This window comes from Sinohyriopsis cumingii, chromosome 18, assembly GCF_028554795.1.
Source record: "Sinohyriopsis cumingii isolate HCF-2022 chromosome 18, ASM2855479v2, whole genome shotgun sequence".
NCBI classification, from domain to species: Eukaryota; Metazoa; Mollusca; class Bivalvia; order Unionida; family Unionidae; genus Sinohyriopsis; species Sinohyriopsis cumingii.
Genome location: NC_142978.1, coordinates 36022036 through 36037737, shown reverse-complemented (window position 1 = coordinate 36037737; position 15702 = coordinate 36022036). Strand labels below are relative to the sequence as shown.

The window sequence follows — 15702 nt, the reverse complement described above, 5'->3', positions numbered from 1 at the left end:
AAATACCTAGCCTGACCAGGTTTTAAGAACAAATTTAATCTTTCTGGGTTGGGTTCCACCCACCTGTATTTCCTGGTGTCATTTATAAAATTAATTTTTTTAAAAACCAGATAAAACAAGTTTTATGGTTGACAAAAAATGGGGTGAGAGAGGGGTGAGGAAACCAGACAAAATTTGGAGTGGAGAAACCCAACCCAGTGTAACAGCCAATTCTTTCCCCTGCTTAAAATCCCTCAAGATGAAGAATCAGCCATCCCCAGGAAAGAAAATTGGCTAGCTGATTCTTTATCCCACTAGTTATTTGCCCCCCCCCAAAAAAAAAATTAGTTTCCACCTCTAGTTATTTCTTCCCCCTCATACCACTTAGTTTCTTTTCATTAATGGACTCTTCAGTAAAATGCTTAATGCCATTATGTGAAATATCATAAATGTAATGGGTCACTTAATATTTAATGGATGGGGTGAGGACAGAACTTAAAATAGTTACATTTCCTCATTTTATATTCAAATTATATACAAAATTCAAACAAAGTAATAAAAACATATAAACCCCTTAATAAAGAAAGGGCATTACTATATTTTTTGTTAAAGTGATAGGTTCTAGAACAAATATTTATTTTTTAATATGGTTAGTTTTAAAAACAAACATATTCATTTACATGGGGGGGTATTTGTTCTTATTACATTCTTAAAATAAGTTAGAATATGTTTTTATATATTTAGTTTTGCTAATTATACTAATATATAAAAGGTATTCTTGGTAGCCAACTGGTGCATTGGTCATTGTACCGGTGGAACAGATCCAGTCCCCAGCAGACTGACTTTGACTTGCTTAAGTAATATGAGGAGAGAACATGTAAAATTAATGGGGTTTTATTTTAGAATTTGTTGATATTCAAAAACTGCAGATTTCAGTTATAACACAGTATATGCATTAGACAACATTCAAGACAGCATTTTTGTCCTAGTGCCAGCAGAATCACATGTATAACCACAATTTTTTTCTTAGAACTTACACTATGCATGTCGGATGTCTTGTTACTGTTTAACTTAATGGGTTAATTAGTTGGAAAATAAATCTTGTATATTCTTTATTCCACACAACCTGGTCCTAATTGAAAATGGTATTGCACGTATTCCACACAACCATAGGCAAAGGTGGTTAACCCTTCTAGTGTGTTGATGTCTTTATTTTGATGAGTTTAAGCCTCACCAATTTTATCCAAAAAGTGCACAATGTATAAATTATACATCAAATAAAATACTGTATTTACTCAATAAGTCTTTCAGTGAAAACCCAATGCTGATATGACTATCCATCCTGGAGGACTAGTGATGACAAGAAAGATTGCTGCTATACGGAGATCAGCATAGTTTTCATCTGGAATCAACTTAGACACAGTAAAGATGTCTTTCAGTATAACAAAAACATGCTGATAAAACAGATATGACTAGCCATTTAGGGGAAGTAGAAATCAAAAGAATTTCAAGATGGTTGTCATAGTCGCCATATTGGATATCCAAGCAACACCATTCAGGATAAAGCAATAACTTGATTCTCAAGAATTCAATTATATATATATATATATATATATATATATATATATATATATATATATATATACACACACACACACACACATATATATATATATATATATATCCATTTTTCTAGTTAAGGGCCTGAAGGGAGATTAGTTGTATAAAACTAATACAGTTACTCTCTTGAAATAAAGACATTATTGTTATTGTTGTTGTTATCATTATTATTATTGCTACTAATGTGGTGGTCATACTGGATGTACGTGCAATACCATTTTCAATTAGGACCAAACAGACAATAGGATAAATGTGTATGTAAAGTTTTAAGACAATCCTCAAAGTATAGAAGAAGTAGCGATAACAAACTTAAGCCAACAGGTGGACATCAGATAACTGATGGATAATGGACAACAGACCATCCTATAAGCTATTCTAGTCTATGACCATACGAGTTAAATACCATTAAAAATTCACAGAATATGGCTGGAGTAGTCATTATTATTCATGCTTTGCTGCTGCAGCTATTGTGTATTCCACAGAAAATTGCCTTGGTTACCTGGCCAAAGTATCTAGATTACTTACTGTGCTATGTCTGTTTCTATGGCCTCAATGGAGGTGGGCATAGTTAATCCTGGATGGAGAGGTAGGGGCTGACAAGGGCAGCGGCAGGATTGCCTTTGATCAAGTCACATGATGCAACACGTAGCTAATACACCTATAATGAAGAAATACAGAGATACAGTCTAAATATGCTATAACAATTGTAACTACCACTACCATCACTGCTACCAACACTACCAAATTAATAACAATGAGAGACCGATAGCAAAGGTGTTGATGATGTCACATGATATCATCAAGATGGTGACAATCGTGATGATAACAGCCATGACAACTGAAAGAATGATGAATACTTATCATGGCAAAAAAATGCTTCATTGTTTGACAGTTTGTCAGGAAAGAAATTTAAGTTTCAAAAACAAGCTATTTATCAAATACATGTATGTTGAAAACCAAGAATTAAAGCAATCAACTGCACCAGAGATGGGTAATAAATGATATACAGAATCATGTCATCAATAAATGCACCATTATTCCATATTTTCCAACATTAATTAATTAAATAATGTCTTGTGTGTAAAGGAAAGCCAAGGGACACTGTCAAATCTTTTCTGTACAAATATAAACTTGAGTACCATAATGTTGCTAAATAATAATAAAGTTTGTCAAAATGAACTCAGAGTGTTGCTTGCTTATTCAGGTAAGACACAGCTGGATTACTGGTACATACAGGTGAGACACAGCTAGATTACTGGTACATACAGGTGAGACACAGCTAGATTACTGGTACATACAGGTAAGACACATCTAGATTACTGGTACATACAGGTGAGACACAGCTAGATTACTGGTACATACAGGTGAGACAAAGCTAGATTACTGGTACATACAGGTGAGACAAAGCTAGATTACTGGTATATACAGGTGAGACACAGCTAGATTACTGGTACATACAGATATATTCGAGTGACAAGTCACAATCATGTGAATGCCCTTCACAAAACAGCTTTACCATCAACTAAATTTGACAACACATCTTGTATAAATCTGTATAACTTTTCACATTATCAATGGATAGAAAATATAATTCTTTTTCCATAACAATGTATAAATACTGCAAGACTTGTTTTGGCAATCTAACCAATTAATAAAACATCTTTCAAAAGAATACAGTGCAAAACAATTTAATGTAACATAAATTCTTACTTGGGCAGATATTTGCGAGGTATATGTCTCTGAGACAAAGAGAGAAACTAACTGTAAGGAGATTTTATGTGATTTACAAATATTTTTCATTACTATGTCATTATCTGATGGCATATATGTATTGAAAACTATATGAAACTCACATATATAACTAGACAAATAGATGGATGGACAGACATACAGACACATAGATAGATAGATAGATAGATAGATAGATAGATAGATAGATAGATAGATAGATAGATAGATAGAGAGATGATAGATAGATAGATAGATAGACAGATAGATAGACAGTTAATGACAGATAGATACATAGATAAATACAGACAGACAGACATATAGATAGATAGAAAGACAGATAGACAGACAGATAGATAGACAGATAATGACAGACAGATACATAGATAGATAGATAAATAGATAGACAGACAGACAGACAGACAGATAGATAGATAGATAGATAGATAGATAGATAGATAGATAGATAGATAGATAGATAGATAGATAGATAGACAATGACAGATAGATACATACATAACAAATAGTCTGATCACCAGAGGTAAGTGAGATCATGCACTGGGTAATAATGGAATATGCAGATGGGATTAAAACCTTCTGTAACTTTTCATACAGAATTTATTAATTTATCAGGTGTACAAATTATTATTTATAGGTAATAAAATTACTTATTATTTTTCTCAGTCACCTAAACTTTCCAAAATGTTTGAAACAAAAATGTTCACTAAACTAAAATATAGAGGAGAAAACAATTATGGCTGCTACTGACTGATAGTTTATCAAAAATTGAAGTACCATATAAACTCACTTATAAATCAAGTCCAACTGCAAACAGCACAGACCCAGATCTGTCATCTTGATGGTGTATCAAAAATTAGAGTACCATATATATTCACTTATAAATCAAGTCCAACTGCAAACTGCATAGACCAAGATCTGAACTGCATAATGCACTGGCAGATCTGGGTCAAGTCAGTGTGTTAGGAGTAATCAGTAGAACAAACAATACAGACCCTGATCTGCAGTATGCAATAGCAAATTGGGTTCTATATTCTTTGCATTGGACTTGGCTTAAAACAGTCTTACAACAGTCTGACCACAGAAACCAGATGTTATGTGTTTAGGCTCTAGTAAACAGTAACAAAGAAAAAGTGAAAACAACAAGCTTTGTAAAATTTAACAAATAATTTCTTTCCCTGGAAAAACTATGTAAAAATGAGGAAAAGAACTTATGGTTTTAAAAATCAAATGCAAAAATAATCCACGAATTAAATTTTAGAAGTCCTAGTAATGAAATGTTCTAACGAAATTTGAATTTGAGTCCAGACAAAAATCCACAATGGAAGGCAATGATGTATGCTACAGCTAGTATTGTGCTGTTGTGTCTACAGTTCTTTGTTGTTCCACAGACAATAATATACCGGTGTTTGAATTCCGAATAAATTTAAAAAACTGTCTTTGTCCAAGAATTCTGTATGAGCACTCAAACATTTCCAGGAAAAAGAATTAATATTTTAGAATCCAAAATAATTTGAATAAAAATTAAAGTTTAACTCCAAACTAATCAAAACAAAACAAAGACCATAACATCAAGTGTTTTTAAGCCCAAACTGACTAATTCTCTATAAACATAGATATTAAACATGACCACTGCATAATTCCGGTAAAACCAGAATTTCGAAACATCTAAAGTCACATATTCCTAGAATGACCTTGATAAAAAAAACAATCATTTTACTCTAAGAATAAGATAAAAATAGAAAGTTGTTTACTTGACTCAAGCATTTCTGAATCAAGGTCAGGCACTAGGTCAGCGTTAGCTGTTTACGACTAAACACTCTGGTCAAACTAATTTCAGGAAAATGTCAAATTCCAGTAAACAAAATTACTTTACTCAAACATGCAATGAAATAATAAAAAAATAAAAACTTATAAACAGACAACTAAATTAAATCAAATATATATAACAAAGAGAAAATACTATGCACTGGCTCATGGTAGTTGCAGAGTATATTGATTTATAGTCAGACTAACTTATAATGAAGTAATAGACATAATGTCACAATTGAATAATGAAATGGGATTCATGACAATGTCCAACTCCAAGTAGCCGAGTGGTCTAAAACACACTCTAGTATGGATCATTGACATCTCACCTCTTCTGCGTGGGTTCGAGTCTCAGATTCGACTAACGTGGATATGTGAGAAAGCTTGCCAGTAGCTTCTCATGGGTCGGTGGTTCTTTCCGGGTTTTTCCTCCACCATTAATACTGGCCGCCATGTATAGCCTATCGTGTGCTGAAAAATGGCGTTAAACCCTACAACAACAACAATGCCCACCATATAACAAGTACTATGTTATACTAAATGGCCTTATAATTAGGGTGTACTGTATTTTACAGAATGTGTACTGTTGTTTGTTGTTGTTTGGGGTTTAATGCCAAGTACAGCTGGTGGTGGAAGAACCCTGGTAAGAACCACAAGCCACCTGCAGTTTTCTTACATATCCACATTTATCAAGCCCATGACTCAAACATATGGGTGAGATGGCAGTGATCTGCCAAGGCAAGTGCTTTAGATGGCAGTGATCTGTAAAGTTGAGCACTTTAGACCACTCAGTCATCCAGAGTGCCCAGGGAGTGCATGGTTTCATAGAGAGGGTGTACTAATTGTACATTGTTTAGAACCCTGTTCTGGTCAGTGTATCTGCCAATCTTATTGAGTAGAGAGAAAACAAAAGTAAAGCCCCCACATCAGCTAGAAAGAAATTGCAAGGAAATGATAATAGATTACTTGTGTTTTCACTTATTCTAATTACCTCTGCAGACTCAATGAAAACAGCTCATTTCACACTAAAAATTAACAAAAAGCATCAATATATGAAATGCCAGGCTCCTTATCTGTACACATCCTTCTGAACTGACAACACACTTGCTTTGGTTTATTATGATGTTTCATGGACAACAACAAAAGTAAAGCATAGTGTCATGCCAGTTGTAATGAAGGGGTATATGGTGACAGATCACTATAATGTGTAATTAATGGGACCAAGATATCAGCAGTATATTAAGGTGGTATATAGTGACAGATCAGTTAACAGTGGTGTATTAATGAGAAATATAGTGACAGATCACTATGCTGTGTAATTAATGGGACCAAGATATCAGTGGTATATTAAGGGGGTATATAGTGACAGATCACTATACTGTGTAAGTCGTGGGACCTCAATAACTGGTATATTAAGGGAGTGTAATTAATGGGACCAAGATATCAGTGGTATATTAAGGGGGTATATAGTGACATATCACTATACTGTGTAAGTCATGGGACCTCAATAACTGGAATATTAAGGGGGTATATAGTGACAGACCACTATACAGTGTAAGTCATGGGACATTGATAACTTGTATACTGAGGGGGTATATATTGACAGATCACTATACTGTGTAATTCATGGGACCAGTTGATAACAGTGGTATATTAAGGAGGTATAAAGTGACAGATCTCTATACTGTGTAAGTCATGAGACCTTGATAACTGGTATACTGAGGGAATATACAGTTACAGATTACTATACTGTGTAATTCATGGGACCTTGATAACAGTGGTATATTATGGAGGTACATAGTGACAGATCACTATACTGTGTAAGCCATGGGACCTTGATAACTGGTATGTTGACAAATCACTATACTGTGTAATTCACAGGACCTTGATAACAGTGGTATTCTGAGGGGGTATATAGTGACAGACCACTATACAGTGTAATTCATAGGACCTTGATAACATGGTATATTAACTCGTTAACCCCTGGCACCGCATTTTTATGGCAGGAGGTAGTAGCCTACTGCCAAGCTCTGAAGTTTCATGGTCATGTACGATACACTAAAATGGGTGGCATTATAGAAATGTGGATACCAAATAATCTGGACATTGTATTTGCACTACAAAATACAGTGGGAAAAACCTATTCTTTTTGACCTGTTTTATATTTCACCCAATATTTGCCTGTGGTTGGAATCTGGTTTCGTGTCCGAATTTTAGACTTTTTAGCCTCAGATCTAAGGCAGACTGGTCTGAACTGCACACAGACAGGTGAACCTTTGCAAAAAAGTAGGATACGGTGGGCATTTGGAATAAACAGTGGTCTCAATACAAAAATGATGGGTCTGTTGAGCAAATGTTTTTATAGAACTCCAACTTTTAACCTCTGCTTCTGGCGCGAGCAAAATAACCAATGGAAAACAAAGTTTCTAACACAACTAGAAATTAGGCTAATGGAAACTCTCTTGGAAGTTGATGTATTAAGATGCATTCAGAAATAGCCCCCAAATGTGTTTCCTACTCGCTTTTAAGGTGAAAACGACAAAAACCTCCAGGGTTTAATGAGTTAAATTGGGTATATAGTGACTGACCACAATACTGTGTTAAATTCATGGGACATTTGTAAGAGTGGTATAAAAAAGAGGGATACTTTGTGACAGACCACTGTACAGAAATTCATGGGACCTTCAGATTACAGTGGTATATTAAGGGGGATACTTTGTGACAGACCACTGTACAGTGTAATTCATGGGACCATGATTACAGTGGTATATTAAGGGGGATACTGTACTTTGTGACAGACCACTGTACAGTGTAATTCATGGGACCTTGACTACAGTTGTATATTAAGGGGGATACTTTGTGACAGACCACTGTACATTGCAATTCATGGGACCTTGATAACAGTGGTATAATAAGAGGGCATACAGTGACAGACCACTGTACAGAAATTCATGGGACCTTCAGATTACAGTGGTATATTAAGGGGGGATACTTTGTGACAGACCACTGTACAGTGTAATTCATGGGACCATGATTACAGTGGTATATTAAGGGGGATACTGTACTTTGTGACAGACCACTGTACAGTGTAATTCATGGAACCTTGACTACGGTTGTATATTAAGGGGGATACTTTGTGACAGACCACTGTACATTGTAATTCATGGGACCTTGATAACAGTGGTATAATAAGAGGGCATACAGTGACAGACCACTGTACAGTGTAATTCATGGGACCTTGATAACAGTGGTATGATAAGAGGGCATACAGTGACAGACCACTGTACAGTGCAATTCATGGGACCTTGATAACAGTGGTATAATAAGAGGGCATACAGTGACAAACCACTGTACAGTGTAATTCATGGGACCTTGATAACAGTGGTATAATAAGAGGGCATACAGTGACAGGCACTGTACAGTGTAATTCATGGAACCTTGATAACTGTGATATACTGTGGTTGAACAGAAACAATGGAAAATTTTAAATGCTAAAATGACTATCATATCAGAAATAAGTGTAAATAATTAAATTTGCATGAGAAGTGCAGGTAATTTCAAGCTGATTGACAGCAGTTATTTTAACTACTTCAAGATTCAAACCTTCTCACTCCCGATGTTCTTTCTTGATCTCTCAGATGTTATTCCTGAAAAGACTACATCTAGATTACCCAAAAGCATGGTGCTGCTGCCAATGCTACTTTTTGTATACCTATATAAATCATGAGATAAGGAAACACGCAAACATTCATTGGTCTGACATAAACCAGGATGGCAGTATCATCAAGATTTTTCATTTTTCACTGATTCATGTTTTACTTTCTGCAACTGCCATGTTTTCTCCGAGTTAGTTGAATTAGATATTTCAATGATGAATAATCCATGATTAAGTGTAGGACAGTTAGAAGTTCATTAATACATTACATAATCTTTGAGTGAAAGTTTTTAAAAAAATCACACATCATACATGTGTATAGTACTCTCTCACTACAGCATTCTTTATTCTATCATTGTTACACGATTCCTGTAATGAGGTGGATACAGTCACGGATTCCATTTTAATAAGACTTTGTTGTTGTTGTTGTTGTAGAGTTTAACGCCATTTTTCAGCACATGATAGGCTATACATGGCAGCCAGTATTAATGGTGGAGGAAGAACCCAGAAAACCCCAGAAAAAACCCGACCAACGAGAAGCTACTGGCAAGCTTTCTCACATACCCACGTTGACTGAATCTGAAACTCGAACCCATGCAGACACAGGTGAGATGGTAGTGATCCATAACATAGAGTGCTTTAGACCACTTGGCTACTTGAAGCCCCACTAAGACTTTGTACAGTAACAGTAAAGTTATATATATATATATATATATATATATATATATATATATATATATATATATATAGCATGGATGCATACCATTCATTCATACATACATGTATGCGGGGCCCCGAGTGGCCGAGTGGTCTAAAGCGCTCTCCGTTATGGGTCACTGCCATCCCACCTCTGTCTGCGTGGGTTCGAGTCACGGATTCGGCTACTGTGGGTATGTGAGAAAGCTTGCCAGTAGCTTCTCGTGGGTCGGTGGTTCTTTCCGGGGTTTTCCCGGGTTCTTCCTCCACCATTAATACTGGCCGCCATGTATAGCCTATCGTGTGTTGAAAAATGGCGTTAAACCCTACAATAACAACAATAACAACAATACATGTATGCATGCATGCATGCATACATACGTACGTACATACATACATACATTTCAAAGGCCAAATGCACATCTTCCAATGTTTACTAACACATGTGCAAAGTCTCTCAGCTATTCAGTGAAAACTTTGTAACTGTGTTCACAAGATTCTGTCATACGTCAGACACTAACCTGCATTCATAAGATTCTATCCCATTTAGGTGCAATCAACTGCAGGACAAAAAAGGGCAATAACTCCATAAAATATTGCAGGAGCTTGGTGGTTTGTTAAGATATGTGCATCTTCAGCCGCTAAGCTGTCCATACATAATCTCATGGTGATTCATTATAAACTGAGACTTGCTGTGTTCACAAATCTGTTATACACAACATTCATAAACACAAGAATTCCTATACACCCCCTTCTCCGTATAGAATGTATGTATGTATAAAAAGTACACAAGGAACCCTATATACCCCAGTCCCTATAGAAGATGTACTGTACACAAGGAACTATATACCCTAGTCTCTATAAAGAATGTACTGGATATGCATGAATATACACAATGAATCCTACATACGCCAGTCTCTATTGAGAATATAGGTTAAGATGTACACAATTAGAAACCCTATATATCCCTGTCTATACAGAGTATGTATAAAGGATGTACACAAGGAATCCTATATATTCCAGTCTCTATAGTGGCCGGATGCACACAAGGAACACTATATACCCAATACAAGGAACAAGGAATCCTATATATATATATATACCCCAATCTCTATAAAGGGTTTATACATTGATGTAGACAAAGAACACTATTTACACCACTCTCTATAGAGAATGGATGTAAACAAGGAACACTATGTACCCCACTCTCTATAGAGAATGGATGTAAACAAAGAACTAAATATACCTCACTCTCTATAGAGGGTGGATGTAAATAAGGAACCCTATATACCCCACTCTCTATAGAGAGTGGACATAAACAAGAAACATTATATACTCCACTCTCTATAAAAAATGGATGTAAACAAGGAACCAAATATACCTCACTCTCTATTGAGGGTGGATGTAAACAAGGTACACTATATACTCCACTCTCTATACAGAATGGATGTAAACACAAGAAACACTATATACCCCACTCTATATAGAGAATGGATGTAAACACAAGGAACACTTATACCCCACACTCTATAGAGGGTGGATGTAAAAGAGGAACCCTATATGCGCCACTCTCTATAGAGAGTGGACATAAACAAGGAACACTATATACCCCACTCTCTATAGAGAGTGGACATAAACAAGGAACACTAAATACCCCACTCTCTATAGAGAGTGGACATAAACAAGAAACACTATATACCCCAGTCTCTATAGAGAGTGGACATAAACAAGAAACACTTTATACCCCAGTCTCTATACAGGGTGGATGTAAATAAGGAACCAAATATACCGCACTCTTTATAGAGGGTGGATGCAAACAAGGAACTAAATATGCCCCATTCTCTATAGAGGATGGATGTACACAAGGAACCCTATATACCCCACTCTTTAGAGAGAGTGGATGTACACAACGATCCCTTGATACACCACTATAGAGGGTGGATGTATACAAGGAACACTATATACCCCACTCTCTATAGAGAGTGGATGTAAACAAGGAACCCTATATACCCCACTCTCTATAGAGGCTTTATGCCTCAATGTAAACAAGGAACAGTATATATTCCACTCTCTATAGCGGTTGGATGTAAACAAGCAACCGTGTATACCTCACTCTCTAGAGAAGGTGGATGTACACAAGGAACCCTATCTACCCCACTCTTTATAAAAGGTGGATGTACACAAGGATCCCTTGATACCCCACTCTCTATAGAGGGTGGATGTAATCAAGGAACACTATATACCCCACTCTCTATAGAGGGTGGATGTAAACAAGGAACACTATATACGCCACTCTCTATAGAGGGTGGATGTAAGCAAGGAACCAAATATACCTCACTCTCTATAGAGGGTGGATGTGAACAAGGAACTAAATACGCCCCACTCTCTATAGAGGGTGGATGTAAACAAGGAACTAAATATGCCCCACTCTCTATAGAGGATGGATGTAAACAAAGAACACTATATACCCCACTCTCTATAGAGGGTGGATGTTAGCAAGGAACAATATATACCACACTCTCTAAAGAGGGTGGATTTAAGCAAGGAACACAATATACCCCACTCTCTATTGAGGGTGGATGTACACAAAGAACCCTATATACCCCACTCTCTAACGATGGTCCATGTACACAAAGAACTCTATATACCCCACTCTCTATAGAGGGTAAATGTACACAAAGAACACTATATACCCAACTCTCTATAGAGGGTGGATGTTAGCAAGGAACAATATATACCCCACTCTCTAAAGAGGGTGGATTTAAGCAAGGAACATTATATACCCCACTCTCTATAGAGGGTGGATGTACACAAAGAACCCTATATACCCCACTCTCTAAAGAGGGTCCATGTACACAAAGAACCCTATATACCCCACTCTTTATAGAGGGTGGATGAACACAAGGAACACTATATACCCCACTCTCTAAAGAGGGTGGATGTACACAAAAAACCATATATACCCCACTCTCTAAAGAGGGTGGATGTAAACAAGGTACACTATATACTCCACTCTCTACAGAGGATGGATGTACACAAGGAACCCTATATACCCAACTCTTTAGAGAGGGTGGATGTACACAAGGATCCCTTGATACCCCACTATAGAGGGTGGATGTATACAAGGAACACTATATACCCACTCTCTATAGAGCGTGGATGTAAACAAGCAACCCTATATACCCCACTCTCTATAGCGGCTTTATGCCTCAATGTAAGCAAGGAACACTATATATTCCACTCTCTACAGAGGGTGGATGCAAACAAGCAACCATGTATACCTCACTCTCTAGAGAAGGTGGATGTACACAAGGAACCCTATATACCCAACTCTTTATAGAGGGTGGATGTACACAAGGATCCCTTGATACCCCACTCTCTATAGAGGGTGGATATAAACAAGGAACACTATATACTCTACTCTTTATAGAGGATGGATGTAAACAAGGAACCAAATATACCTCACACTCTACAGAGGGTGGATGCAAACAAGGAACTAAATATGCCCCACTCTCTATAGAGGGTGGATGCAAACAAGGAACTAAATATGCCCCACTCTCTATAGAGGATGGATGTAAACAAAGAACACTATATACCCAACTCTCTATAGAGGGTGGATGTTAGCAAGAAACAAAATATACCCCACTCTCTAAAGAGGGTGGATTTAAGCAAGGAACACAATATACCCCACTCTCTATAGAGGGTGGATGTACACAAAGAACCCTATATACCTCACTCTCTAAAGAGGGTCCATGTACACAAAGAACCCTATATACCCCACTCTCTATAAAGGGTGGATGTACACAAGGAACATTATATACTATACTCTCTATAGAGGATGGAAGCAAACAAAGAACACTATATACCCAGCTCTCTATAGAGGGTGGATGTTAGCAAGGAACAATATATACCCCACTCTCTATAGAGGGTGAATGTACACAAAGAACCCTATATACCCCACTCTCTAAAGAGGGTCCATGTACACAAAGAACCCTATATACCCCACTCTCTAAAGAGGGTGGATGTACACAAGGAACACTATATACCCCACTCTCTAAAGAGGGTGGATGTACACAAAGAACCATATATACCCCACTCTCTAAAGAGGGTGGATGTACACAAAGAACCATATACACCCCACTCTCTAAAGAGGGTGGATGTACACAAGGAACCCTATATACCCCACTCTCTAAAGAGGGTGGATGTACACAAAGAACCCTATATACCTAACTCTCTAAAGAGGGTGGATGTACACAAAGAACCCTATATACCCCACTCTCTATAGAGGGTGGATGTACACAAGGAACACTATATACCCCACTCTCTAAAGAGGGTGGATGTACACAAAGAACCATATATACCCCACTCTCTAAAGAGGGTGGATGTACACAAAGAACCATATATACCCCACTCTCTAAAGAGGGTGGATGTACACAAGGAACACTACATACCCCACTCTCTATAGAGGGTGGATATAAACAAGGAACACTATATACCCCACTCTCTAATGAGGGTGGATGTACACAAAGAACCCTATATACCCCACTCTCTATAGAGGGTGGATGTACACAAGGAACACTATATATCTCACTCTCTATAGAGGGTGGATGTAAACATGGAACACTATATACCCCACCCTCTATAGAGGGTGGATGTACACAAAGAACCCTATATACCCCACTCTCTATAGAGGGCGGATGTACACAAGGAACACTATATACCCCACTCTCTAAAGAGGGTGGATGTACACAAATAACCCTATTTACCCCACTCTCTAAAGAGGGTGGATGTACACAAGGAACACTATATACCTAAGTCTCTATATAGGCGGAAGTATAATAATGACCAAAACAATCCCTGTAAATTTTCACTGTTCAAATTAATGAATCTTAACTCTTTGCCATGTATCGGTTATGAACTCATACTTTGGCAATAATTCTAGTTATGGACTTGCATGTTCAAAAATCTTTACTGATAGGTCTGGGTGTAATATTAGATTTAATTAAGCCAAATTTGAATGTACTTTTTAATAATTATATGCAGTATATTATGTCAATATATGGCTAGCACAGATTCATTCAAATTGCCATATATACTCACTTATAAGCAGAGTTCAACTGCAAACAACACAGACCTCGATCTGCTGTCACATAATGCACATGCAGATCAGAGCCTGTGTTGCTCCAAATGAACTGCATAGACCCAGATATGCCAGTACATTATGCGATGGTAGATCTGGATCTGTGGAGTTTGCAGTTTGACAACTTATAATTAAGTATATATGATATGAAAGCTTACTGCAGAAATGTAGTGGAGAATGTGCTGAAATTACCCCTCTCTCTATTGGTATGAATATAATAAATTCCTTGACTGACCTTCAGCGAGTTCTCCTGATACAAATGTGTTATGTGGAATAAAGGACCTGGAACAAATTGGATGTCACTATGACAGACACATTTTAACAGTCAAACAATGCATACTGTTAACAAAATCAGTGATGACAAGAGAGTGTCAAACCCCACACCTATGTATGCCCCCCTGCTGTGTTTTGCTAATTGTACTATATCTTTCTGTCACTCCAACCTATCAAAAAAAAAACTTGTTTTCAAACTGATCTGATTTTATTTTCATGCCCCTAATATTTAAGAAAATGCTTGAACAAGTTTACAATCTCACTTTGCCTATCCCAGTTTAAGGGAGCGATTAGCAATTCCCAGACTGGCAATCAGAGTGAGTTATGCATTTAAATTCCAGTGACCAGACCAACCAAGGTAACTGCTGGCATATTCATAAGGATTTTTTACAAATGTCCCCAAGTTTCAAAATTTAAGTTTATGAACTTTACTTTCCATGTTACTGTATAAAAACAAATAGCTTTGAAAATTAGCAATAATTTTTAAAAAGATGTTTATGCATATAAATGAATCCACTAGCCTACAGGAGCACATTGAGGTAGCTGACACTATACAACCTCATATGGAGGAAAATACAATGATCACTCAAACCTAAAAATCAGGTCACATTGACCTAATTCTGATATGGCTAAGTTACCCTCTCATTGAAAGGCATCTAATACCAATTGTAACTGATATAGGATCCACATGCTGAGGGTATATTGAACTGATACCTGAAATTATAGTCACTGAAAAATGAAAATTGTGTGGGAGTGACCTAGGTTTTATATGGTTAAGTTACCA

The 15702-nt window shown here is 36.8% G+C and overlaps 1 protein-coding gene across 1 annotated transcript in view; it reads right to left on the bottom strand.

The window, feature by feature from the left end:
• The window catches only part of LOC149776399 (serine/threonine-protein kinase Nek10-like), a 130873-nt gene that overhangs the window by 106899 nt on the left and 8272 nt on the right, over positions 1-15702 (bottom strand). Inside the window, exon 2 of the mRNA XM_089940776.1 lies at positions 2125-2257. Within this exon, the coding sequence (XP_089796902.1) occupies positions 2125-2165 (41 nt within the window). The 5' untranslated portion in view covers positions 2166-2257. The remainder of the gene's footprint in view (positions 1-2124; positions 2258-15702) is intronic.